This window comes from Pseudopipra pipra, chromosome 5 (assembly GCF_036250125.1).
Source record: "Pseudopipra pipra isolate bDixPip1 chromosome 5, bDixPip1.hap1, whole genome shotgun sequence".
NCBI classification, from domain to species: Eukaryota; Metazoa; Chordata; class Aves; order Passeriformes; family Pipridae; genus Pseudopipra; species Pseudopipra pipra.
Genome location: NC_087553.1, coordinates 27,114,241 through 27,141,089, shown reverse-complemented (window position 1 = coordinate 27,141,089; position 26,849 = coordinate 27,114,241). Strand labels below are relative to the sequence as shown.

Below are 26,849 nucleotides of genomic sequence, written 5' to 3'. Positions count from 1 at the left end.
AGGGCCATTGGATGGCTATTTATGATAAATGGATTTGTGGATTATGGGATCAAACATTTTAGAAAACAACTGTGCTTACCTTCACATCAGAACTGTTTGGGGAGCTCCTATTCATACCCTTGCTGCATCTCCCAGGAGCAGGAACTGAAGTTACTGAGAAACACTCTGTCCAGGTGACAGTTCTCAGGACAGTTTCCTCATCTCCTGGTGTGCCTGCTTGTATCTTGGTGCTTTCAACAGAGTTATCTGGAAGCAGCTGCCTCCAGCATTGCTTCAGGATTGTTACTTTCACATGTTTCATTCCAAGGAAAGGGAAAACATCCAGAGCCTTTTCAAATGCTACTGGCTTAGCATCAGGAGTGGGAGTAACTTGAAAGGTGAAACAAAAATCCCTGTCTGTATCTGCAATTTTTGCTACATTCTGTGCATTCTGGGCTTTCATTCCAAATAAACAAATTTTTAAAGGCCAAAAATTAAATCATATGCTAAGAAAAAAACTTTATTTTTTTCTCTTATTCAGGAATAGCATCATTGCAATGAAAAATAAATGAACTCTTGTTGCCTGTTAACAAACCAGCTCTGTGGAGAGCTGTCTCCAGCCAAACAACTCCCCTGGCTCAAGATCTGACCTTTATTCCTGGATTCAGACAGAAGTCCTGTGCAGCCATTTAAAAGCTGATACCAGCTATGCCTGGAGCATGCATCTGAGAAGCAAAGTGGGGAACAAGGCACTGCTGGCCCCACAGGTGAGCAGTGCTACTGCCAAGCCCAGTGGGATGGAAGAGGTGAGGCATGAAGCTACATAGGGGTCAACACACAGTCAAAACAACAAATACACCTGGGAGGTGTATTTGGGCACCCTCGGGCACCCTGTGTGCTTGAAACTGTACCCATTTTTTCCTTCTCTATTTGCTCCAGACCCTGTTTCCCCATTTGGATCAAGCAAGCACTCCAAAACCTACAGGACTGCTTTCACAGTTTTGAAATCGACTGGGCAGGTTGATTCACACTGGAGGGTGTTTTAGACAAGGTTCCCAAGACGCTGTCTCTCATAAAATTGTCATTTCTGTTTCACTCCCTGCCTCGTGACAGGGAGGGGTGCTCAGAGCAGTCTCAACTGCTCTTTACAGCTCAGGATTTCACCCCTCCTGGGAAGCAGTGCCAAAGATGTCCTCAGAGGAAGAGCCTTGCTTTCCACAGAGGCATATCCCAGAGGCTTGTGCAAAGCAGATGGCAACACATCAGGAGGAGAGTCATGTAGGGGATTTCCAGGGAGATCTTTGTTCCCTGGGGCCTGCTGTAGGGAGGAGACACAGTCTTTCTAAAGCAGGGCTGGAGAAGCTGGGAAGCATCTCTGGTTCCTTTTCTGTCTTTAACTTTGCTGCAGCCATCAGGGCATAAGCCCTATTGAAAGGGATTTTTCTGTCTCCCCTGCCAACCTCTGCCAAGGTGAAGGGTCAGTGTGTCAGTCATGGGGTACCCAAGACATTATGTTCAACCAACCCACCCTCACACCACTCTCCCCCGAGACAGCACAATCAAGACATCAACCTTCTCCTTCCTACACCTCCACAGGATTTTTATTTCCTCTAGCCTTGGTTTCCCATGCATAGGTATTGGTGTGCAGGTGTGCCATGGTTTAACCCCAGCCAGCAATGAAGCACCACACAGCTGCTCACTCTTCCACCCACCCTGATGGGATGGGGAAGAGAATCAGAAGAGTAGAAGTGAGAAAACTTGTGGGTTGAGATAGGGACAGTTTAATAGGTAAGGCAAAAGCCATGCATGCAAGCAAAGCAAAACAAGGAATTCATTCACTGCTTCCCATGGGGAGGTATGAATTGCTTTTATCACAGAATATTCTGAGTTGGAAGGCACCCATACTTCAGTGAGCCAGCACATGTTGATTTGGAAAGATGTTCCTTTGCAAAGCTGAGTCATAAAGAGTATTGAGAAACTCTGCAATTAGTGATTAAACAAGAAGAAACATCCACCAGCAGGGAAGTGCCCAAAACTGTCATGCTGAACTCTACTTTTTTTTCAGTGTTTTGCTTTGGGTAAAAGGTTTCATTTGTTTCATTTGTCTGAGCATGATGCATTTCAAATTTCAGATCCTCTCCTCTTATCTTACTCACAGCAACATTCAATTATGTCGATCTTGTACTTCTACAGTTGTGTGGGAAGGTGTCTGAACTTTTTGTTTAATGGTAGACGACATTTCAATTGCTTTTTTGGACTCCAATTAGGAAAGATCTTAAATTAGACATTGGGGATATGAAAAAAAAATTGAACAAAACTGGAAAACAAGGGAGAATATTTGCCATGGCAATCCTTCTCTATTTTCTTTTGGGACATGAGAAGTATGTGCTGAAGAAGACACATCCCCAACACACACATCTCTTAGACCCAAATCCACCTAGCTTCCCAGTCCAGAGACGGGTGGGGTGGGTGATGCAGCCACCCACATAGCACAGGCATGGGCTCTGCTATCCCACCACTAGGAGTCCCAGTGTCCTATCACACACACCCAATGTCACACTGCACACCCAATGCCAGACTGTCACTCAAGTCGCAATGCAGGTCAAAGTGCTGCAGCACGTGGTATCTTTCAGGATGTGGTTTCTGGGATATTTTACTTCCACTGGTACTTTTAAAAATCTGCACATTAGATTCAGGCTCCTCAGCCCAGTTTTCTCACAGGGATTGCACAAAAGATACGTCCGAGACTTGCCTGCGACCTTGAACTGCTGATCAATCAGACCTCACACTCACTCTAAAAACATGCACCCAACTCTCACCTAGGCATAGGGTCTGGATGTGGAATTTAGCAGACAGATCCTCAGGAATCAAGCAGTATTTTCACTGACCCATCTGCTGCAGCAGCTCCCACAAAGGACTAGAAAAAAAGCATTTGCCATTATTGAAATCTGTCTTGTGCAACGGATTCTGCTGAGAGCAAAGCAGATATTATGAATGAGCTGACAAAACCAGCCTGCTGTTGGCATAGGCACCAAGCAGAGACAGAGTAGCTACACTGGAAGTGTTTCATCCATTACTGTCAGAGAAGTCCTTTTACCACTGATCTTGCTCAAATAAATCATGTTGCCAAGCAGTTTTATAGAGGCGTTATACATCCAAAGCTACTTATGGTCCTGTTAAAAGAGATGCATTTCTTTTTTAGCTCAATGTGGCTGAAATGCTGCCACAGAAGAAAGAGTTGTTGCTCAGAGCGCTATTGTAAAAGAGGTATTTTTGTAATTACAATAGGGAGGGACCATGTGAGCTAAGGAACCACTGTCTTCTTCCTCTGACCCATCGCCTCCGGGCAGCATTGCAAAGCTGAAAATTTGCTACCACAAGCACAATAGCTGCTCACACAGTCTTTGCCATGGGGATTGATGAAAATGGGGAAATAATGATGTTACTTCCTCATTCACCATAAATCACCCATCCCTTCAAAGTGACTGGAGTATTATAAGTCTGGTCAGATTTATATGGACAACTTAACCAATTAGCTCTTTTATAAAGGCTGTCACCTTCTTAATGCAGTGTTAGATATATTTAGGCATATACCTACAAAAGAAAGTATTTCTTTCTGAAGCTAACAAAGCTCTCATTCTAGCAAACTTAAAATTTTGGTCTCCAAATGTTCACCCTGTGGCTGTGTTCGCACTGGCAAGTTATTCAGTGACTGCAGAAGCCAACCAATAGATCAAAGTAGCTGGTCTAGATACACACTACATATACACATATTTATACACATAACACACATACGTATATATACATAGATATGGTTTGCCACCATTAATGCCAACAGGAAAATTCCTTACTAACGAGTAGAGTAGCTTAGGAAGACAGCATGTCCAGCACAGCTAAATCTACATGGCACATGTATAATTTCCATCAAGATTATGCTTTTGAATTTGACTCTGTTTAAATGTAGCCCTTCCCATGGCCAGTGGTATTGCTGTCATACTGCTGCTTTGCATAGCATGGTGAGGGATCTGTCCATCTGCTAATAAGCATCAAGGGCACTCCTGTCTCTGGAACGCAGAGATAATTCCCAAAGCCACTACCCTGCTGAGCCTGCCCAGCCCAGCAGGCAGCACAGGCAGCTGTGGAGCTGCTCCACTGCACTGACAAGTGAGGCAATGGGAACAGGGCCACAGGCAGCAATGTGGTCTGTGACACACCAACCCACCGCATCCCAACAACTCAGCAAGGCATCCTCCAGCAGTGCCGAGGTACCTTAGCAAGAACAAACATCCACCTTCCAGTTTCCCCAGCACTGTTTTTTTAAATCCACACACGACAGGTAATGTCACGCTGCCCTGTCAAACAACAGAAAAGTACCAAAATCTCTCCATTTCAGCATTTGCTTGAGGCAGAAAAGGGCACTGGACAGGCACAGAAGAGAAATAAGGAGGCCTCTAGGCAATCTGCAGTACTATTATCTCTTGGAGAACAAATATAGGAGGGAAAAGAGAAAAACTTTTTTTTTTTTAATTTAACATCAGTTCAGGAGTCAATTGTGTGTAACACAGTGCCTGTGGCCACGCTGGCTTCAGGTCAAAATCCAGAACACACCTCTGGCTTCTGGCCCCAGCACAAAGAGGTTTCTGGAAATCCTCCAATGTCAACAGTGAGTCTGGCTGTCCAAACAAACATGCACTTGCAGTGGCAGAGGTGTATCAAAAAGATGGCCGATGCAGCTGCCTAAGGAGCAACCTGCTGGAAACCATCAGCCAAAGTGTATTTCTATCCTTCCACCTGTAAGGAATTCCTTCCCATAGGACAAAAGGATGCCATGGATAGTAACTGTAAGTCTAGAAAGCAACTGGACAAATGCAGGGGATAAAGTCTGCCTGGGTCCATTAAGCACAATAACAAAAATCCCTTGGCCACATTGTACTAAAGATAGAAATATTTAGGGGAGGTATCAGCCCACAGTTGCACTGATTCTGTAATCTGTCTCAGGTGTCCACTACTGTCCATCACTGGCAGCAGGGCACTGACCTACACAGGCCTCAATGGCACAAAATGTATAACATTTCTGGATTGTAGATCATGTTGAAAATCAGTCATGAGCATTTGCTTGAACACTCGTGTTCACTGTCTGTGAACCGCAGCCACAGACACACACCATTTTCCTCAGGTGAGCAGGCCCCTAGTTTCTACACTAACACAAATGCATCACTCAAAGCCTCTCAGAGGAAAAAATGAAAGAGATTATTTCATCAACTCCCATCTTGCACAGTCAAATAATGCAGGGCCACACCAGGATACCTAAAATAGCAATTTATTGGAAAAAGCATTATGACTATTTATAGATGCTGTGACATGATTAGTACCTGAAAAAGAAGAATAAACTGGCAACCTACAGTCCAGCAAATCAACAATTCCCACTGAGCTCACAAAGTCAATGATCAACACAGAAGTTGTAAATTACAATATTATTATATTTATTTCAAAACTCCAGAAAATGCAGACAAAACACAGCCATCTTTGCATACAGAAAAGGCAATTCAGTTTGCTTAAGGCTTTTATATAATTTAACACTGTTTATGAAACTCTATCCTGCCTGCCACATGCAAAAGGCCAGTAGCAGGGCTGCTGTAGGCAAAGCCTACAGATGTGATTACTCTTATAGTTTGTTCAGAAGCTCTCGCTCTCTGTTTAGAGTGTATGCATGTTATAGAAAAACCCACCATGCTGCTGAGATGCGCAGTGCTCTTCAAGGTTTATAACTGGCCTTCCTCACATCTGAGATTTCACAGGATAAATTTTGAGAAATGTCAAGGTTTTGATAATTGCAGGACATTCACCACTGGTAGCCAGAAAGGACTGTATCCACAGTCTAAACACAAATTCCAAAATGAACCTGGGAACACATAAATCAGACAGCACTGTGCTCTTCCATTCCTTACCCATACAGGTAAAAATAATACAGGACATGAATAGGTCCCTTTAGATTTAGGAATGGGCTTAAAGGGGCATTTGCTGCTTAAAAAATTCCTTCGAAAGCTAATCCTTTGTCTGTCTTGATTTCTCTTTTGATTCTCCCTCCTCTGCACTGCAATCACTAACTGCAGCCAATAGCTTTTCCCTTGTTGTTTGTTTTTAATTAAGTGATATCTGCTCTTTTTACCCATCATGAACTAGCTGCTCTTGCACAGTCCCCTCAAGTGACTGAAACACTCTCGTGAGGTCCGCAGCAAAGCTCTTTTATGGCTCAGCAAGAGAGAAAAGGAAAGCACATCAGAAACTCAAGTTTTCTCCTTTCACTCCTGAGATTTGTTCTCTGTAAGCAAACAGCTTGATCAGCCAAAAGCCAAGATGCCACCTGACAAATGTCTCTTTCAGCTCCAGGGGAAAATGGCCTTTGGAAAGCACCTGAGCTTTCAGGCACTTAATCATCAGAGGACTACACCTCTTTTAGTAGAGGTAATGAATTATACAGGCACCCACAGCAGCATGGTGTGGGAGTGCATTCCCACTGAGGGCATTCTGCTGCGTCTCTGGCGGAGCCCACAGCTAAAATGCTGGTTTGATGCCTAACAGTTCAATATTGTTGGTCTTCTTGAAACAAGACCCACACTTGGTATTGTATTTGAAGTTTCCAAAAGGCTGTTATTCATCATTTGATATAAGTCCCAGTTTTCAAGAACAGTCATGTTCTCCTCTAAAGAAAACAGCTGCTCTGAGTAGCCCTTCAAAAACAGACACCATTTAAGAGAAGTTTTTTTAAAGATTGGCACCCAGAGTAGTTTCACTATATGTTCACCATTCTTTAAATGCACCCTCAGATCACAAATGATAAGCATCTGCTTTCTTCCCAGCCTGTATTTTTCTAATTCAATTAGATTACCAGACACATTTTAGCTTTGGCCCTTGTATAGGCTGGTTTTAAAGAAATGTTACACAAAAGCAACAGGAAGGTGAGGAAATGATCTTGGGGTCTCCAGGTCACATTGTCCAGCTGCTAGCTGAGATCAAGACATAGCACGCCCCAAAATGTCTCACCTCAAACAGAAGAACAGCTGCAAACAGAAACCTGGATCTTTCTCTAAATGACATTTCTCAGTCAGATGACAGAAGCGTTGATCTCCTGCACACTCTGAATTAAAAGATGTTTATTTTCACTGTGCTGTGCTGGCAGCAATGCCTGTGTCCCTTTAGACTGCTTGTGGAATGGCAAAGATAAAAGCAGCATTTTACAGCTGCAGAAAACACAAGGAGATAAAAAACTCACTGTATGACTGTATGCACTTTCATCATGTTCCCCTGCCCGTCTCAGGTGAGACTAATAGTCTGCCAACACTTGGACGTGACTCCTGTCAGGCACCAGTCTTGCTAATTAAGTACTTTTGGCTTTCTCAGCATTGAACTATGGGAGCACAAAGGAGATAAAAGCAAGCCACAGAGAGATCAAGAGAGTCTGTGTAGCTGAGGACCTGGTCTGGAATGAAGGAGCAGGACCATCAGGAGGGTCAGCAAGTGTTCTTCTGAAATGGCTGGTCAATAAAAGACTAAGGCATAGGTGTGGAGAAAGGCAATGATAGTTTTTCGCCTCTGCTGAATTATTAGTTTATTTTAAAGAGAACAGGGACATAGGGTGGGGAGGTTATCAGTGCAAGGCAGCAGCACGGGGAGCCAGATGTTCACTCTTTCACAAACCAGACCTCATTGCGTCGTCCATAAGGCTTCATAGGGGGGTCATAACCATTGCACAAGTAGAAATCCTTGCGGTATGCAGCTTCACTCCCCAGAGCAGCCTTCAGCTTGGCAGCATAGTTCACGTAATCCGCCTCTTTGGCATAGCCACCAAACTGCCTGTAAAGAAGTCAAACACAGAGAGGTGTTGAGCAGTCCTGGCAAAGCACAGAAAGGGAGAGAGAGAGGACAATATATAGCCATGGTATATTTAGACACGCATTTTGGTCCAGGTCCTGCCAATATGTACTCATGCATGCCCTGTTCATTGTGAACCAGCACACTTCAACTTCATCTGTGATAGATGACGTCTCAACGGTTACACAGCCAGGGTGCAATCATCCATTGGCAGACCCCAAATGGATCCCCCCAAACATCTCCATGTGTATCACTCAGCAGAATGGCCCTGCCCTTTGAATCAACATCGTATCAGAGGAACAACTTTCTAGGACACAAGGTTATGTCCGTCAGCTCAGCCCACAGTCCTAACACCAACGCTATCAACAACCATATTCACTGTGGTGTTAACAATCATCTGCTGGATGCCTGATCATAAAGGAAAGCCAAACTCTAGCTAGCCCAAGAAAAAGGGGAGACATTGGCAATTATAGCACATGATGCTATTTAAAAGGAGTGGGCTGGAATGAGTCTGGTTTATGTCGAACTCCCACCAAGAGGGACTGTTTTCACATCAGCCTGCATCTCACCACCTTGCTTCAGGGCCAAGCTTTGAAACAAAACAGCATGATATTGCAGAATTGGCCCACGCCCAGAGCAAAGGCCAAGCAGCAATTGCAGGCAAGTTCAGAGTCAGCCGAAATAGTTCAAGAAAGGAAGCAGAGGAACTTTCAAATGGTTAAAGACAAGGTGAAGATCTTAGTGCTAATGTTATGCTAGTTTTCATCCAGGCTGCCAGTCAAGAGCCAAAGACATCCAAAGGTGATTTGAAGCAATGAAATGGTTGCTTGTTTCCATGGTGAACTCTAGTGTGAGTCCATCTAAATGAGACTTTAGCTGACACCTGTAGTTTGACATGAACCACATCAAAGGATGTTCTTGATGACTACGAACCATTTGGATCCCAGTAAGTGGGGAAAATAATAGTTTTTGGATAACAGAAATGAGTCAGTATCTTTCAGGGCTAACCTCCACACTAGTTTAACCAGTGGAAAAAAGTCCATATTCCAAATCAGTGCAACATGACTAAAGGTAAGAAATTAAATAAAACACCTGTCTTCAGTGTAGACATACCCGCCCATCTCTACCACATGCACCCTTGTCCAGCAAGTCACTGGTAAAACAAACACTGCACTTCAGAGCATGCTGAAAAGACCTCAGCACTTAGGACTGGAAATCCCAGGCTGCATTTCTTACGTGGAATAAATGGTCATCCCCTGTCTCTCTTCAATCTTAATGCTTTCATCAGTAGGACAAGGAGGGTTGTCTTGAAACTGGCTCGGGATTCGCAGAGACACTTTCACTTTCTGCTGAAAGGAGCCATCTTCAGCAGGGAAAACAGTGATGGAGACAGGAGCAGTCATGCCCATACCAACCCCTGAAAGAGACCACAGACACTGCTGAAGAAGTCAAGGTTCTCAGGAACTCACAAAATTAACAAGAGATTCACAAAAGCTAATTTTAGTTTAGGAAAACTCCTCATACTGAATTTCTTGTATATTCAGTCAGGAGTGGGCCCCTCTGGGGCATGCAGGCAGAACAATCATATCAGGCTTCTGCTTGGGCCAAGCTCTCTCTCCACACAAGGGCCCTGGGAGACAAGGGCCCCAGGTGATCTCCTGAGCGCTTTTTATTAATGGTGCTGGTTTTGTGGTTCTTGGAGACACTCTGTTCTATTGACAAATCACTTCTAACACAACAGGGTCTATAGTTCTGGGGCAGGCCACTGGCACATAAAAATCTAAATCAGCATTTAAATTGATACTATCTGCACTTAGTCATGAACCCATAGCCAATACTGGGTGACAGAAGCTTTCTCTTAAACCCTTCCAAATCCTTCCAGACATCCTACGAGTTCCAGTACCCCAAAACATAGTGCTGTTACAGCTTTAAACAGAACTGACCATGCTGTCCACACTCCAGGAACAGCATGCTTTTTCCCCGCTCACTAGCACCGAGAGGCATTACATGGTACTGAAGACCATTCTTCTTCACTCTTCTTGCAGCAGTAAGGAACCTCCAAATCTCAGGATCAGGCAGCCACAAAAACAACTGAGATCAAGCCATCTTTCTCATTTATTTTCCTTTGATACCATAGCTGTGTTTGTGTCCCATGTTATAGAAGGCACCTTTTCTGCTACAGCAACGGGGATCATCACCTTTCCAATACACACTGCTGTAAATGCCATTTCCCACTGCATCCAGCTCCTACTCCCACAGAAGACTATACCAGTACCCCTACTAGATGCTGGAGAAAGGTGTGTGAGCACATGTACACGCCTCAGAACTACTCTGTAGTCATCTCCTGCTATAAATGGTTAAAATGCACTTACTTTAGTAAAATGAGAATTAGAAGCAATCACCTGGAAGCACTGTTATAAAACATTATGAAATACCATTAAAAAGGAAGCTTCAATACCCTTTCATGAATAAAAACTGCTAGATAAAATGTCAAGGGCGGTTATTTCACTGCCTACAAGGCACATCACAGAACCTGTGTCCCAGATACCCTGGATTTCATCAGCTACTGCTCACCCAGGGAGCTGTGATAGATACATGTCTGCCTGTCCTCATGTTGTACCAGCTGCAAGGTAACTCATTCCTGCTTAAACAAATAATTTTTGACATTTTACTCTGAAACAGAGATGGGTTATAAGTGGATTCAGCATCAGTTGGTTGGGCACGATTTAAACTGGCGAGTTTACTTCTCCCAGTGATGAGCCATGCCCATCACAGACTCCCAGTGCCGGGAGCCACAAGCCAGGCGGACCCGCGGTGCCATCGCCTCCATCCATGCTGCCTTCACCAAGCCTCAACCACAAACATCCGCCAAGCCCCCTGGGGCAGGCAGCATCTCTCACCCTTGTCGTTGCTCCCTCCGACGTACTTGAGGAGCTTGACTACCCCTTCCTTCGAGGCTTCGTCGAACGGCTTCCCCGCCACCTCCACCGCCGCAAACCGCCCGCCCTCGCACGCTCTCTCCTCGTAGCTGACCTGCTCCTGGGGAAGGAGGTGGGGGATGGAGACGCTGCCAGGGAGAATGCGCTGCCCGGAGGTGATACTCTCTTCCCCTCACAGCGCCTCATCAGTCCCCGCTGGCGCAGAACCCCCGCAGGGAACAGCGCCGGCCGCCCGCCCCGCCACAGACCTTCTCGCCCTTGCTCAGCACCCGGCAGGGCCATGCCTCCACCGAGCTCAGCAGGGAGTTCTTCACCATGCCCAGCATGGTGCCGCGCCGCTCGCTCCGGTGCCGCCCGGCTCGGCTCTGCCCCGCTCGGCTCGGGTCGGCCCCGCTCGGCTCGGGTCGGCCCCGCTCGGCCGTGGTGGGAGGGCCCGGGGGCCGCCCCGCCGCCTGGAGCGCGGCCATCGCCCCGGGGCGCGGCCGGAGCGGCGGGACCGGCGGGGAGCGGGACCGGCGGGGCTGGGGCAGCGGGAGGCGGCCCCCGAGGGGGAGGCGATGGAGGGCGCCCAGAAGTGTGAGGAGTAACGAAGTGCGGGAGCAGATGGTACTCATCTGGAGGAGAGAGATAGCGGGGAGAGGAAGTACTGGCGAAGAGTGTGGGGTGGCACAGTGCTCCTGCAACTGCAAAATCATAACCTTTTTTTTTTTTTAATTTAATAAAAAGAACTAAAGGGGAACACAGTCGGTTTTTAGGTTTATAAGACAGTGAATTTGAGGCAGTGCTCTCTGTCTCTGGATGTTGTAAGGTTTAGGAGAGGGGTAGATCTTAGAAGCCCCTAATGATACTTGGTCTCCCTTGACTGACCACCCAGCCAGTCACCTCTGCTTAAAATTCCGTCCAAATCCCTTCCCAGAAATACACGTAAATGAACACAACAGGGAGCTTAGATGACTTATGTAGCTGGATATATTTATATGCATAGAAGACTTAGACACTTCATGACCACAAGTGTTTTTTTGTTGTGTAAGCCATGTCAAAGGACAAGTACTAGCTAAAGTGTCTTGCACAGGATCTTTTAAGAAGAGGTTAGCAAAGGCAGAAATCAAATACCGGTCCCTGGGAATCGGTCCCATGGATCAGACCAGCTTCCCCAGGCAGATGAGACAGTCACCTCGAGGTCATTGCTCAGCTGGACTCCTGCCTACTCAAATGGAAGGCGAGAGGTGCAGAAGTAGGCTGACACATAACTTTCCTATACTCTTAAAGAGCAAAAAAGAAAACTGTAAAAGAAATATGACATTAAAGCTTTTCCATCTAAAGAGAGAGGGCCGTGCAAAGGCAAAGAAGTTACAGAAGCTGGCTGTGATCATCAGATTGAACAGGCCATGTTCGGATCAGGGAGCTGGGCTGGAGCCTGGCATGGACTTTCACAGAGTGAATGACGGGCTGCTATCAATGGTGACAAGGCCACAGACCTGGTAATTTATTAACCATTTATATTTTTTTGCTTATTCACCATTATGCGAGAAATTGCAGAATTGTAGTATACATACGTTGCATACTGCAACTTATTTTTTCTCTTTTAAAGCAAATGGTTTCTCCATTGTGCTGAGAAGTTTTTGCCAAGAGTACCAACTTGCACATATAGGTAGGAACACAAGGACTCCTTTGTTTCTGGCAGAAGCTGGTGGTAAAATGGTAAAAAGTAAAAGCATACAGTGATCTGGTCTGGCCTCCCATCTCCAGCCATCTGTGACTGAGAGAAGTCTCATCTTTCTGTTTCAAGTAGTCCTCAGTTAATTTTATACAAATTCACGTTGCCTGATAGAATGCTCATGTCTAAGATATACCGTGAAAGCTGACATTTATGTTGTATTCTTCCTCCAGATAGTCCAAAATAACCAGCAGTCCCTACAGTCCCGAACAAAGCATCCCTTGGAGGGACCAGCAGTGTGTGCAAGCATGCAGCTGATTCTACAGCACAGCCTAGTAGCTCTAAGTGCAGAATAACAAGAAGTTAGGAGCCTTTCTCTCCTGTTATTCCTTGTAATTTATGTAAATATATTCTGGGATCAAAATACTGTACATTTCCTGAGAAATTATGATGACAACTTCAACAAAGGCACAATTGTATCCTTTTATCTGCCTTTTCACAGTCTTGATTTTTCCCTTCTGTAGCTAAGCTGTGTTTCAAATTGCCAAGCAAAAGCCAAGGAGAGAGTTTCCAAGTTAGAGTTTTGTTATTTTTTGAAAACCTGAACTCAGAGAATTTACATCCGGGAAATATTTATCAGATTGTCTCATACACTGCTCATACCTGCCCACTCAACTAACTCCCAGGTTGCAGCCAAAATTCTTACTGTGTTATTTCTTCTGGTTCATTCTAAAGATTTCATATGAAACTAGGTTTTTCCCCTTTCTTTCTGGAGGTTATTGTAATGTCACTGAATTTCCTTCCATTAACTCAGGCTTTGGGAATCCTTAAATAGCTTGTCTGCATCCTCAGTGCTTATGACTGGATAGTGTTTGCGAAACAACTATCATGCCAGCCACCCCCACAATCACTTAGACATAATCCATTCTTTATTTCTGTTCTCATAAATTGCTTCATCCAGACCTTAAAAAAAATAGTTTCTTTTCCTCCCTGCCTCTCCTGTCTATGTTTCAACAGATTTCATGTACACAATTGACTGCTGTGTGGAAATCTCTGTATTGGATTTATCTTCAGAGACCTGAAGGGCAAGCCCACTCTATCCTCTGTTCAGTGCATAATTTGATTTCTGCACTCTTATATCACCAGCTTTATTGTCAGGAAGCCACAGGCAAGGACAAGTTGAAGTCAGTGTATTCTGGGTAATCCCCGAGGGACCAAAGTCTTTGGGGTGCATAGTTGTTAATTTTCTACAGATCTTAATTGTGCTAAAGGGTGTTGGGAAATGTCTGGAGGTCAGTGCTTGCATGTGGAGAAAATACTCTGTGAGTTAGACACCAATTGAAATCTGTGATTTTGGGGATTGAACAATCTCTTAAGCTATTTTGGAAAATCCTTCCAGACACCTATCTATGCCATTCGATGTCTAGATAGTTTTGAAAAAAAAATCCTGTGGTTCCATGAGTCTTGGCAGAAGTCAATTCAATGTCTTTCAGAGTGCTGGAAATTCTGAACATATCTGCTGAATTACATGGTTCTGAGTGCACAGTCTCAGGTAGCTAAAAAAAACCACTTTTGCAGAAGGCGGATGTTCAAATTTGGTCCCTAGCAATTAACATATCTTCAGTCTTGAAGGATGATGCACAGACCAAGGTTATCCAACCCTACCCACCCTCTGAATATGTGAACATGAAGAATAGGTTAAGGCTATATTTTGAAACAAAGCTTCCTCTCCCTCTCCCTGCCCAGCTGGAAGTGCCAAGTACTAATCCATCTTTCTGCATTCATCAGTTGTTCAACTCTTTTGAAGTTCAAATTCCCCAACTGTTTTAGATGGAGTGCTTTAAAAATAAGATAGAAAGAAATTCACCTGATCTTTATAGAAAGAGCTTCCTCTGGTAAGCAGAAAGAATGACTGTATAGCCTAAAGGTATTCACGCACAAGTGGACTGAGCTTGTCAACTCTTTTTGCTTGGGACACAAACAGCCATCGCTGAAGAACAGGGTCAAGTCTCACCTACTGACCTAGGTTTGGAAGGCAGCAGCAAAATGCGGAAATTCTGGTCTCCTTCGAGAAGCTGACTTGCGTGTGCTTTGCTTTATTCTCTCCAGCAGCATCCCACTGAGAAAGGCTTAAGCAGATGAAAAAATTAAAGACTTGCCCTTTTTTTCAGGTAGACAATTAATTAAGTGCTCTGAGGTCTCCTGCGAACATACAACCTTCTCCTATGGATCGGAAGTCTCCGCAGCTGAGTATTTCCACGCCTTTGGCTCTGCAGAGCATTCAGTCGAAGGGGAAGGATGGTTTTGCTGATGACATTGAGGCGTTCATTCAGTTCTTCCAGCCTTTTCCTTATCGACTGGACTTCCCTCACGAGATTGTCCACAGCCGCAGAGACAGGGCGGAGACTACAGATAGAGTAATACAGGAGAGTAACTCAGTTTAGGGAGTGTTCCTGAGCATGCAATGTAATTTACCATGACCTTGTGTTTCTTAAGGGCCCTTAATGATGAAAGAGCTGCAAACAACCATTAAAAGATGCTTCCAAAGCTACCCTTCCCCTTGGGTGTTGGGAATTCATCTGAGGTGCCACATCTGAACCCAAGAAACCATGAGCTTCAGGATCAGCATGGGCAACATGGTCTTTCTACCATCTGATTTTAATTAGTATTACTTAACTAGGAGTAGACGTGGAGTCTGGGCCAGTGATTCCCATGCAGTACTGTTAGTCTTCTACATTTCCAATGAACCAGTCTGTGTCCTTGCCAGCAAACTCTTAATTGTAAACCCAATGCAGGAAAAATGGCTGGATAGTCTCATTACATCTTACTGAACTAAAGTTAGAACTTTCCAAATACAGGATTTAATATCATCCCTGTTAATCTTAGGCACCAATGAATTTCAGCACTGTCAGTGTAAAAGCTGTGATGAATTCTGTGCTAGAATCAACAGCCATCATGCAAACAGGGAGAAATCCACTTGATGTCAAAGGCAACATATAATCTATGAACTATATCCTCCTGAAACCCTAATTTGTACAGATATTGTGTGACCTTTTGACTAGTGCCTTTTTTATTCTTCTAGCCTTTTCAACTGGTTCAATGGGTAGCAACTGCAAACAGATTTTTTTTTATTGTTCCTAAAGAGAAAGATGAATTATGGAAGATGACCACTTGCTTTATGAACAATTCTGATTTGAGTTATATTAGGTTTCTAGTAATTCCCACTATTACCCTCTCCTCTCTCTCTTTCGTTGCCTTTCCCACTCTGTTTCCAGAAATATGAGATTGAAGTAAATTTTGTGAATGTGCTCAACAGTTAATATTTCCTGCAATGCAAAGGGGGAATATGATTACATGAACTAGTGAATGGCTTTCTCAGATCTGTGTGTTAGAGACTGAAATAAAAAAACATCACAGGCCAAATTAGCTTCTTCTCCCTGCCTTGTGGCCAAGTCCATGTGTGGGTTTGTAGCACAATTCATTTTTTCCAGCCTGTTCTCACAGGAGTGAGGTGCCAATGACATTTTCTTTAGGATAATTCTTGTTATACAGTGATGGCAATTGAGAACATTTCACAATAAATAATCAGCAGAATATTCAGTTTACTAATCTGACCAGCTAGCACAACAGATACCAAGACAGTGGGTTTCATTTCCCCCAACTGAGCAATATGAAAATTCATCTTAAAGCAGATGAATCCTGCTCAAGGAAGAACACCCAGGAGAGGACTGAATCCCACCTCCAGATCAAGGCAATTACCTGGAGAACTCAGGCAGTAGAGCATTTGGGTTGTTCAGCAGGGTATGCTTCATTTGCCAGAAGATGTCATTTCCCCATTTCTCAAGGGTTTGAGTAATGCTGTTAACACCTTCTATGTTGACCTTGTCAGCTAGGTTAGCAGGATGTCCATGGAAGAGAGGAAATAAATGTGACAGAACAAAAAAACATGAGCCAGTGCTCTGAGTTTGATTCCATTCCCCATCACAACTCAGTTGCAATGAAATGCCAAATATTAAACATATGGAGGATCTAAATTAAAAAGCATAATTCTCTGCCTCCAGGTGCCCAAATTTTCTGCTGTCACTGGTTACCCCAGCTGATTATTTCTAAAACCATTTTTTTCGCCAGAAGTCTCAGTAGCTACCCAGGAATCAAAAAAGAGCAGTCATGAATAAGCACTGTGTATCTCACTCCAAGGACAAAGTAGGCAAATCTGCAGCTCTGAGTTGCTGAATGCCTCCCATGCTGACCCACCACCATCCTACCGCCTTCTCTGTAGTTCCATTTCTGATGCTGGTCCAGAAAGTCCTCCTGGGATTTACTGCAGGGCAAAAGGATGAAGAGGAGGAAAAGAGTAAGAGTCACCATGATGGTTGTTGCAGGATCTTGACTTCCCTCTGCTCTGTGGAAACAAAAAGTCTTGCTTACTGCTTTATTTATTTCTTTCCTCTCTTTCACCACTTCCCATCTGCCACCACAACACCAAATTTCTCTCTGATGATGTTTAAAAGGATCTCTCTGATTCTTTAAAATGTTGTTCAAGTTGCTCAGTATAGCTTTTACAGAAGCACAGGGACTTTTCTGTTTCACAAGTACAAACCTTACTTTCTTTTCAAGCAATCAAGTGCTACAGAGATGCTTCATCATCTGGCAGCAGCTGTGAAGGTAGTTTTGCTTCGTATGTAGCCGTGTTGGGATAGCACCTTATAGGTGTAATTGTTCTATCAATGTCAGGAGGAGGCAGTACCAGGTATAAAAATAGCCACATCCCCACTTTTTGGGGAAACAAGGTAAAATACAATGAAACAATTAATCAAGTATTTCATAGTCGACAGGATAAAAAAAAATTATCTTTTTGATCTGATCCATTAATCAGTGGCAATGTCTTAGATGCTGCCCAGTAATGGAGCCTCAAAGGCAACCCCACCCTCATGTACTATCTCCACCTTGCCCTGGTGTCAGGGGGTCAGTTTCTCCTGAGCGAAGTTACAGAGTAGGCAAGACAGGTAAATGAACTGATCTGAGCACTTACCTAAGCTTCTTGTTTTCTTTCAAGTTTACCATCATTCTCAAGCCAATGGAAGTCAAACCTTAACCTACAAGCCCTCCTGGACAAGTACCATCTCTAAATGTAAGAGGACAAATCAGTCTCTCCACAGCTTATTCATGCTGATTTGTTATTCTGTCCTAATTAAGTCGTCCCTCAGTGTTGAATCTGGCATTTTCATTTAAAAAAAAAAGTAATGAACAGCTGTTCTGGTAGAAACTGGCTGGAAATATCAATTATGCACATATTGCACAGAGCAAACAGAAAAAATGCATTGCCAAGTTCATATGTTTTAGTGATGATTTCAGTCATCTGTAGTCACAGTGATAGAGCGGCTCATGTGAGAAGTAGGCACATTCAGAAAATCCAAATTATTCCCCTGTTTAGGTACATGCATCAAAAGCCTAAGGCCTCACTGCAAACTATGAGGATATTAAATTGCTTTTTGAATATCATATAATCCTCGTCTAACAATCTGGGAAGAATTTAGTCATGTCAAAGCCTACCAGGAGCTGTAGCAGATAAAGCAGTAACTATATCATTCCTTTCACTTTGTCCCTTTCTTACATTCGATCACTAGTGTATTCTAATTGCAACTCCATTTATTTTCCCACTATTTAAAACAGCAATATGAATATAGCCATATGTCATGATACTTAAAAAATATGATGTTTCGCCTGTTGGGATGTAATTTGTACTTAGTATTCTTCTAACTGAAGTATTCATTTAAGGGGAAAAAAATTACCTTCTTCCTATCTCACACATACACACACCTCTTCTTTGGCTCAACTCAGAGCTGTTAAAATGAAAATCTCTAAGAAGGTCTGACGATATCACCAAGGCTCATAATGAAAAGGTCCTCATCGACCTTCTTCAAACTATTTGCATTGACACCATAGCTCCTCTGCCTCTCAGCTTTTCCAGATAAATACTCCAGCCTTTACACCTTTTTTTTCCTCTCTTTCTTTGAATGACTATGCACTGCACATGCCTTTTTAATCTTCCCTGATGGGAAAGGACTTAAAAGACACCAATGTGTCCAATTACAAATTATTTGAAAATGCTGCTAACATCAAGGAGGCACTGTGGCTTCCAAGCTAATTTTAAAACTTCCTGAAGAGATTGTCCATTCCTTACTCTTTCCACCTCCCACTTGTTTCAATACCCCACAGCTGAGATACTTTGATCTTTCTGTATTTGTTAAAAGAAGGGTGGTAATAAATTCCACCTACATCTGATACTGAAAATCCAGCCTACTTGAGCTCAAACTTTTTAAAACATCAGGTGCCCAAATGAATCACAATACCCACATGTTCTATTTGCAGGGCCCTTCACAGACCAGTTTCCTTGTAGTTTTGTTCCCTGCATTCCTGAGGGCCTACTGGATTTTATTATCACAGTAAACATCAGGTTATAATCATCTTTGAAATAGATTCTCATACCTCAGACACACAGAAAATGAGCACTCTTCCCTCTGTTAGGTGGAATTGTAGAAGGCAAATGGATATTCACTAATAAGTTTCTAGCTGAAAAGGTCTGCAGGATCATCTGTAATAGGAACCAGATCCTAAGCCCATTCAAATATGTCTTCTGATCTGTTGCAGAGTTGAACTTTAAAGTACTATCAGGGTAGAACACATTGATAAGCAGGGAGAACTCTCTCACATCCTCAGATGGAAACTCTTCCCTAAATGCAGAGGATAACAATAACAACATATTAGCTTTATCATTGTTACTATTAGTTACAGTAATATGGAGAGCTGTCAGAAAATTACATCACATTCTGCCCTTGAAGCCGGGTAGGTTCAGTGATTCACCGGACAATTCCTTCATCTGCAAGCAATGAAGACAGACACATTTGTCTCATTATTACCCAATATTTTTTTCAGCTTTTCACCTTTTGATTCCTCACTTCAATACAATAAAAGAGCTCAGCTAGCTCAATACCCTGAGCACAGCCCTGCTTGGATCAGCAGCTGTGCCATCCAAGCCAGAATCCCTGCCCCAAAGCAAAGCAGTATTGCCAGTATTTGAGCTCCCATAGCTATCCTTCTCCTGTTAACCCCTACAGTTTCTTGTTGACCTAGTATACTCCATTTCCAGAGCTCCTCCCTCCTTACACATAGTGGGTAATCACAACAGAGCACTGAGATTTCACTGTTATCTGCCCCAGACTTTGGTACACTGAGGTCAAATGAAATAACTGAAGTTCACTGCTCATGTGTTGTGCTGCCTGCTAGGATACAGGGAAATTGCCTAGGTTATCCACTCCTGGTACCAAACACAGCTTCATTGAGAGAGCCCTCTCTCCCACGAAGCCTGAGGAGAACATACTCATCCTGTTGCAGACGTGAGTTGTTGCATTACAATGCAAAGCTTGCCTACCCCTCGTATATCAGGAGGGCTTGAAACTTTCCCCTGTACTTCTGACTGCTTTAAACATGTGTGCTCTCTTGATGTCATGCATGAGCATCCCAAGATTGTTAGCTCAAGCCCATGCTTGTTTTGAGAAGAGGGTTTTGTTGATTAGTGTTAGCAATCACTGTGATGATATCTAAAATGAAGGATTTTTTTTCTGCAGCATTGAATTGAAAGTGAATTACATTTGTGCTTTTCATTTGAGGTTCATTCTCCTCTAATAGCTTTCCCAAGTTCCTTTCAAACTACTTTCAAACTAAAGCTGAAGAGTGATACTCAATTTTGGGTTGTTTGCAGAGAAATAAAATATACTTTTAAGTGAATTGGAGTTTGATCTCAAGTAAATAATAAATACAAAAAATGTATCTCTCACTACAATGGTAATGGATATTTAAACATCAAAGTAAGTTTAAGATTCTCTATTTTGTAAAGGATCTTAATAGATAATAAAGCCATTTTTGCAGACTGTTGGAATTTCTCTATCTTTATTTCCATATGCAGCATTTTAAGAATGTGATAAGGTTATATTACTTACACACACCCAACTAAAATGTTCTGGTTTATGTATTACGTTCATGAAGGTTTAAGAGATATAAAACAAACAGCTTCGTATTAAAAAAAAAAGCATATTGTAGCTGCACACAATTTATAAGTTAATGCCAGTTCTGCAAGAGCTCCCAGCCTGGGATCCTGAAAAGTCTCTGAGCTTTTAGAGGAGAAAGCTGCCAAGACTATGAGTCCAGAACAATTAAAGTATTTGCAAGCTCTGCTTGCAAAGCGGATGGCATTTTCTAGCTCTCCAAGCAAAAAAAAAAAAAAAAAAACCAAAACAAACAACAACAAAAAAAGCATATTCTTGTAGTATTGTGTAATGATGAAATACAATGAAAAATGCCAAAAATAATTTTGAAAAATTGGGTCTTACAATATTAACCCACCCACAGTAGTACAGCTAGAATATCACCTGTTTCAAAAGTCTTTATTATAAATCCATTGTAATGTATTATTTTTCAATTTATGTGTGTGTGTGTATAATGCTGTATGTTGGCACATGGACATGCTCAGCTTTGGTTTGGAATAACAATATGTGGGAATAACTATATCTTGGATTTTTCAAGTTTGGCAACATATTTGAGTTAAATAGTGCTTTTTCATATAATTAGGAGCTACACTGCTCATTTTCTACCCAATGTTGTAGGAAGGCAAAGAGCATCTGAATTCCTTGAATAGTCTGACCATCCTGCTAAACAAAGAGATCTGATTGACAGCCCCGATGACAGAGAGGTAGGGTGATGCTGTTGTCAGCAGCCAGCCATACCAATGATAAAGAAGAAAAAAAGCTAACTAGGTGCAAAGCACACATCTACTGCAATTTGTAACATTAGTTAAGGACTGTTGGTTTTAAAGAGGTAATATGCACCTTTTGCCTCTTCGCCAGGTGCTCCTGCTTTTTCAGGATATGTCTTATCTTCAACTCTCTTGTTTAGTGCTTGGTGCTTCCTCCTAAGAAATTTCCTCTCTCTCCTTGGATAGGCATCCACAGACCTTGCACTCTCTGTGTCTGCCTGTCTGCCTGACTGAGGATTTGCTTGCTCTTTCTTTCTACCTCCTTCTCTCACTCTGCACATTCCTATTCTCTGGAAACGTAAGTAACAATCCTCCAACTTGCACGTCCATGCTAGTCTGCACATGAACTCTCCTCTCCTGGCTCTTCCCACTGGTGCCTTTAGAGTCCCTCAACTCAACAAGCTCTTTCCGAGGTGCGTGAATGTGTCTCCTCTGGAGGAAGAAACAAAACATTCCTGGGAAAGAAGGCAGAGAATTGCATACAGACATTACCTTTGCTCTTGAGGTCAGTCCTTCTGTGATGAGGCTTCCGAATCTCTGCCTCCCTGCTCCTTTCTTCTCCTTACTACCCCCTCTGCATTTCAGCTTGCAACGAGTGACGTGTCCCTCTTCATTTCCCTGCTTTCCACATTTCCAAAGTCTTTCCATGGAGCCTCCTCCAGCTGTACCTCTCTTACCCCTCCCTCCCACTCCTGCAAACTAGCCTTCTCCCCCCACACATGGGAGCCTTATGGGAAGAAAAGCTTGGGCGATGGAGCCCTTCTCAAAAACAGCTCCATCTGCAAGGACACCCGTGTATTTTTGCCCCCGGTTCTTTTGGGCAGCTCTCAACTGCTGGCTCCCCGGCACAGCTGTATGACTTCTCTTAACTAGTCACAGTTTCCACTATGCAGTGCTTCTTTCTGGCTGCTTGAACCCTCCGGTCGTCCAGTCATGAATTTGTTCACCACGTTGTTCCTGCCTTTTAACTAACATGCCAATTAATTCCCTGCTGATTAGTTCATTCCTGATGCACTCTGCCAAATCTATTTCTAGTGGAATAAACAAGGAGGGATGAATCGGCTGCAGTGTTGTTGTTTTTTTCCCTGACCCCTTCCCCCGGATCTGCGCCTGCCAAATCAAACAGGCTCAGGTCTGGTCGGTACTCAATAAAGATATTTTCAAAGAAATGCAAGGTGTTAAAGTGATGTTTTTTTGAGAAGCAGGAGGTGGACCCCTGACTCTGGTCCTATGTCTTTGAGATTTCACTGTGATTTGAGAGGATGTGCAGCCCCCACAGCCCAAAGCTGCAGAATTGCTGCACACACAGGCTCATGACTAGACCCATGGCACTGCTTGTGAGTACCTTGGCCAAATCTGCATTCTTTTTGATATTACTTCTCCAGTATCAACTGGCAAGAACACCCGCTCTGTTTCCTGACCAGCCTATTCTTACTTAACTCAATGTTCCACAGCCAAGATGCTGCACTCAACAGTGAGAAAAAAGCTGCTTTTCTCACAGGGCGAAGGCCTGTCCAGTCACTCAGAACAAAAGCAAACACTCAGAAGTAAGCAGCCAGAGGATATGTGCAAATGTTACAGACAGAGCAGTTACAAACACAGCATCGTGACTGAAACAGACTGATGCTGGTTTAAAGCAGGTGAGGAGCTGATTGTGAGGAAAGCTGAGTGGCATCCTTCTAAGCACAGTCCATAAACATCATTTAGTCAGCCATTTAAATGCACTCAAGAACAGAGAGGTTCCACTGGAACCAGACTCAGGGGTATCTGCTTCACTGACACCAGAAGCATGTGGTTTTGGCTGCTTCTGCTTCCCCAGTCCCACTGGCTCTGTGGCAGGGAAATTTCTGAGAAGACTGCGTTGTTTATGGAGCCTTGCCATTGAAACGGCAGGACACTCATTTGCGAAGTTATAAAACACTAGTTTTTAAAAGCAGCCTGTAATATACAGGCTTAACACAGACCAACCTCCGGAGGAACTGGAAACCTATTTTTTCAGGGCTGGAGCAAGCAAACAAAACGTCCAGGCAACAGGCAAATAACCCAAACAATCATCTGCCTCCAGCTGTTCCCCATTCAGCATGCGGCAAACACAGTCCTGTTATGCCTTTGCAACTCCCTGCTAAGAGGAAGCGAACTGCTGATGGTCAGTGTGAGATGAGGACACCAGACTGAGGAATGCTCTGAGCAAGAATCCCTCCATGAGGGCATGGCACAGAGACACCGGCTGAGCAAACCTGATGGAGAAACACACACACTCCCAAAATCCTGGTCCAAATCCAAACTGTGCTGGTGAAGGGTTGCAGTGTGTACCCAATGTCCTAGTTCTGTGCTGGCAGCCTGCTAGCTCAGGACAGCTCTCAGCAGGCAGGAGTGTGTATCAGCAAAATTGCCCATTCTGTGTGCCTCCTTGGGAATTGACAGGACAAGAGGGAGCTGAATCTTTTCCCTTCCCTGTCTCCTTTCTGCTACCATCCACATTTCCACTGCCCAGCCCACTGTCACCACCATGGCTGCATTCAAATCATGATACCCAGCACGTGCCATCGCTACCACAGCAAGCATAGACTAGGGAACTTTAACACAACCAACTAACAAGAAACTCCCTTTTTTTGTTGTTGACAAATTTATGTAACTGTATTGTAAGCAACAGCAGGATGTTCCATTTGCTGTCCCGAATGAGGACTGCTGCTTCCAGTCAGTTTTTTAAACTTGATTAGCCTAGCATGAAGCTTGATTGTGATATGCGTGTGTCTATCTGTGGCTCTCTCAGGACACACAAGAGCTCCGAGACAGCAAAACCCTCCTGGAAAGAACAACATCTACAGAAACATTTGTGGTCATCTCCCCAGAACCTGGTTCAGCCCATAGCCTTTGGGCAGGTGCAGATTTAACAAGCTAAGGGCAAAACAAAAGGGACACGGACCTTCCCTTGTGCCTGGCAGGGTGTTTGTGCTCTGGACTATGTGGGAGAGCAATATCTGTGAGGGTCTCCACAAGACTGCTGCTTGTGTCCTGCCCTGGCTGCCACACACACCCTGAGCCAAAATACCCTGAGTGCAAAAACTGGGCACCCCGAGTGAGATGAAATCACAGAAGAATTCCTAACACAACGTGGGGAACAGATGGCAGGCTGGCTCTGAGATGTTAACATCTGTAGGGCTGGAGGCCTATTAAAAGTCCACACATGAGCCACCAGGGATTTCAATAAAGGTCTGAAGGGAGACAGATGCTCCTGTGCAATTTCTAGGAGCATCCATCTTTGGAGCTGCCCCAGGGGCCAGCTGGCCAGCAACTGCTGGACTCTGACTGGTTTCAGCCCTCCATGCAAGCCAGAAAGCAGCCCATCTGAAACAGCTCCTCTCTTCCCAGCCTTTATTGTGCTGGTCACCTCCACCACTGCTGTGCCCATTCACCTGCCTGTCCCTGCACAAACCACCACTGCTTTGTCTTACTCACTCAGTTGCAGCCATTTCTCTCTCACTTTAGATCGAGACAAGTGCTGAGCATCTGGGAAGTGTTGCACTCTTCCCATGGTACCATTTCACACCTGCTTTGGACCCCTGCAAATCAGTAAACAAAATGTCTCTGATGCATGATGCCTCCTCCCTTCCCTAGCTGAGATGACTGCATGTCACAGCTCCAGGCACAGGCACCGCGACTGGACTCAGACTGCCTGTGGCATCACCATGGGCTCATGCAGGGAGGCCAGGCAGTCAGAGGAAGCCACACAGAACAACAGGGAACACAGGTCTGGCACTGAGAGCCTACACAGCACTTCACAGCATGCGTTGACCCAGTGTTGTCAGACCCAACGGGTTAGAAGGAAGATGGCAATTCCCAAGGGTCTGTCAAGATATATGCTTGCTGCTGGGCAGTTTGCAGGATTTTGTAGCAGATGCTGCTTTTGCATAACATGTCCCTTTATTATCTACCGTCTACTCTTACTTTATTGCTTCTCCAGTTCATATGCCACTGGGCACTTCCCTCTGGGCTCTCAGCCACAAGACTCCCAGCAATGGCAGAACAACAGTGAGACTAGGGATGGACCCATCAGGAGTTTGGTTGGGGCAGCCATCCATAGTGACTCCCTCAACTAACACACCCTATGCCTGCCCCTGTGAAGGCAGGATGTGGGCACACTCCACAGCCTCAGGTGCTGCAAGGCTTAAACTTTTGCACAGTTCTGAGTATCTTTTGGCCTTTTCTCATGCTGGGGTGAACACAGGGCTGCCGCTGGTTTTACTGCCTGGGTTTGTTAGAAACTATGATCATCCACTCAAAATTGCCTGAAGTGTGTCTGCTGTTTTGCACCTGCTAGAAATGTTATTGTCATTTTTCCTGGTTTTACTCGCTTTCAGTGTTTCCTCCTGTTAGCCTTCACTGCTTGACTGTATTTGTTTGCTGCATTTCCTGTTTATTGCAATGTCTGCTCCTGTGTGACTCCTCTGTCACAGAAGAACTCAGCTAGGCACAGGAGGAAAGAGGATGGTGCTCCTGGCTTGTCCATGTAGCCATGCAGAGGAGAAGGGTGAGACAAATAGAACAGGCAAAAGCATTAGCTTAATGCTAATAGGAGTGCCAGGATACATGTTATTTCTTCCCTCTGGACACATGGAGAAAGGGACAGCTGAGAATAATTCCCATACCAGCAGCTCTTCAGGAGGCAATTGCCCCTCTGTTCTTACAGCAGAACTGTGTGCAATCACTCCACTGTGCAGCTCTGCACAAGTGACCTTCTCTAGGTTAAGGACCTTAAATAGCAGTGTTTAATGTGGGTACTTTCAGTGTTAAGGAGAGCTTCTTGTGCTGGCAAGCTGGAAAAGGCTATAATTTCTGGTAGACAGGTGTCAAGAAGCAAGTCAGTGAGGTGTGTCCCAGTTAAATGTGCCCCACTGCAATCCAACCCAAACCTCATTCTCCATTTGTTTGGATTAGCCCCATCCTTTACTAAGTGATTGGCAGGAAATCACTGCACAAAAAGGGCAATGCATTTGCCTCATGGGAACGTCAGGGTAGGCTGGTCTAGTGGCTAAAGCAGAAGGGTACTGAACAAACTAATTGCAGGGCAGGAGAGGCAATATGCATGGCCTGTTCCAGAAGGAAATCAAGGAGGGGAAAAAGAGAAGACAGCTGCAACCTTGATGCAGAGCTAGAGTGTGTTATCTGGGATTGCTGGACAAGGCAGCTGTCCCTACGTATTGTGTTCTTGCTGCTGTTCTAGGACTTCGCCCCTCTCCTTTTGTGTGGAGCGATGGTGAGAAGTTACTGTAAGAGGTGACACTGAAAAGGTTTCCCACCAATTTTGAGCCAAATGCAAAGTCTTCTGAACTGGTCCTATTAGGTGAACCCTGGATATCACTACAGTTTGTGTAGGTTGGGTGAATATTGTGTACCTGCACAAAGATTCCAACACACCAGCATTGCAAAGGGCATGGGTCAGGTCAGAAATCAGGCATCCAGCAAGGCACAGCAAATTTACCACAGGCAGGGTATTCAGGACAGCAGGTGCCAGAGTGGGCAGAGAGGGCTTGCACAGGCTTAACACTGGTAAGGGGCTGGTAACTGTATTTTCATGCTTTTTGGCTTG

The 26,849-nt window shown here is 44.2% G+C and overlaps 1 protein-coding gene across 1 annotated transcript; it reads right to left on the bottom strand.

Moving 5' to 3' along the window:
• Positions 1-5,283: 5,283 nt before the first annotated feature.
• Positions 5,284-11,193, bottom strand: HEBP1 (heme binding protein 1). Its single transcript, XM_064655240.1, has 4 exons — positions 11,039-11,193; positions 10,752-10,890; positions 9,088-9,268; positions 5,284-7,833 (listed from the first exon to the last, which is right to left on the bottom strand). The coding sequence occupies exons 1-4, from the start codon at positions 11,114-11,116 to the stop codon at positions 7,662-7,664; spliced, it is 570 nt and encodes a 189-aa protein (XP_064511310.1). The 5' UTR covers positions 11,117-11,193; the 3' UTR covers positions 5,284-7,661.
• Positions 11,194-26,849: the final 15,656 nt, after the last annotated feature.

What these genes read in the sequence shown, in the direction of transcription:
- HEBP1 (XM_064655240.1), bottom strand. Translation starts at nt 11,116, where the DNA reads ATGCTGGGCATGGTGAAGAACTCCCTGCTGAGCTCGGTGGAGGCATGG. An exon ending in TGCTGAGCAAGGGCGAGAAG is followed by an intron (nt 10,891 to 11,038) that starts GTCTGTGGCGGG and finishes CTCCTTCCCCAG; the next exon opens with GAGCAGGTCAGCTACGAGGA. An exon ending in CGGAGGGAGCAACGACAAGG is followed by an intron (nt 9,269 to 10,751) that starts GTGAGAGATGCT and finishes GGTCTCTTTCAG; the next exon opens with GGGTTGGTATGGGCATGACT.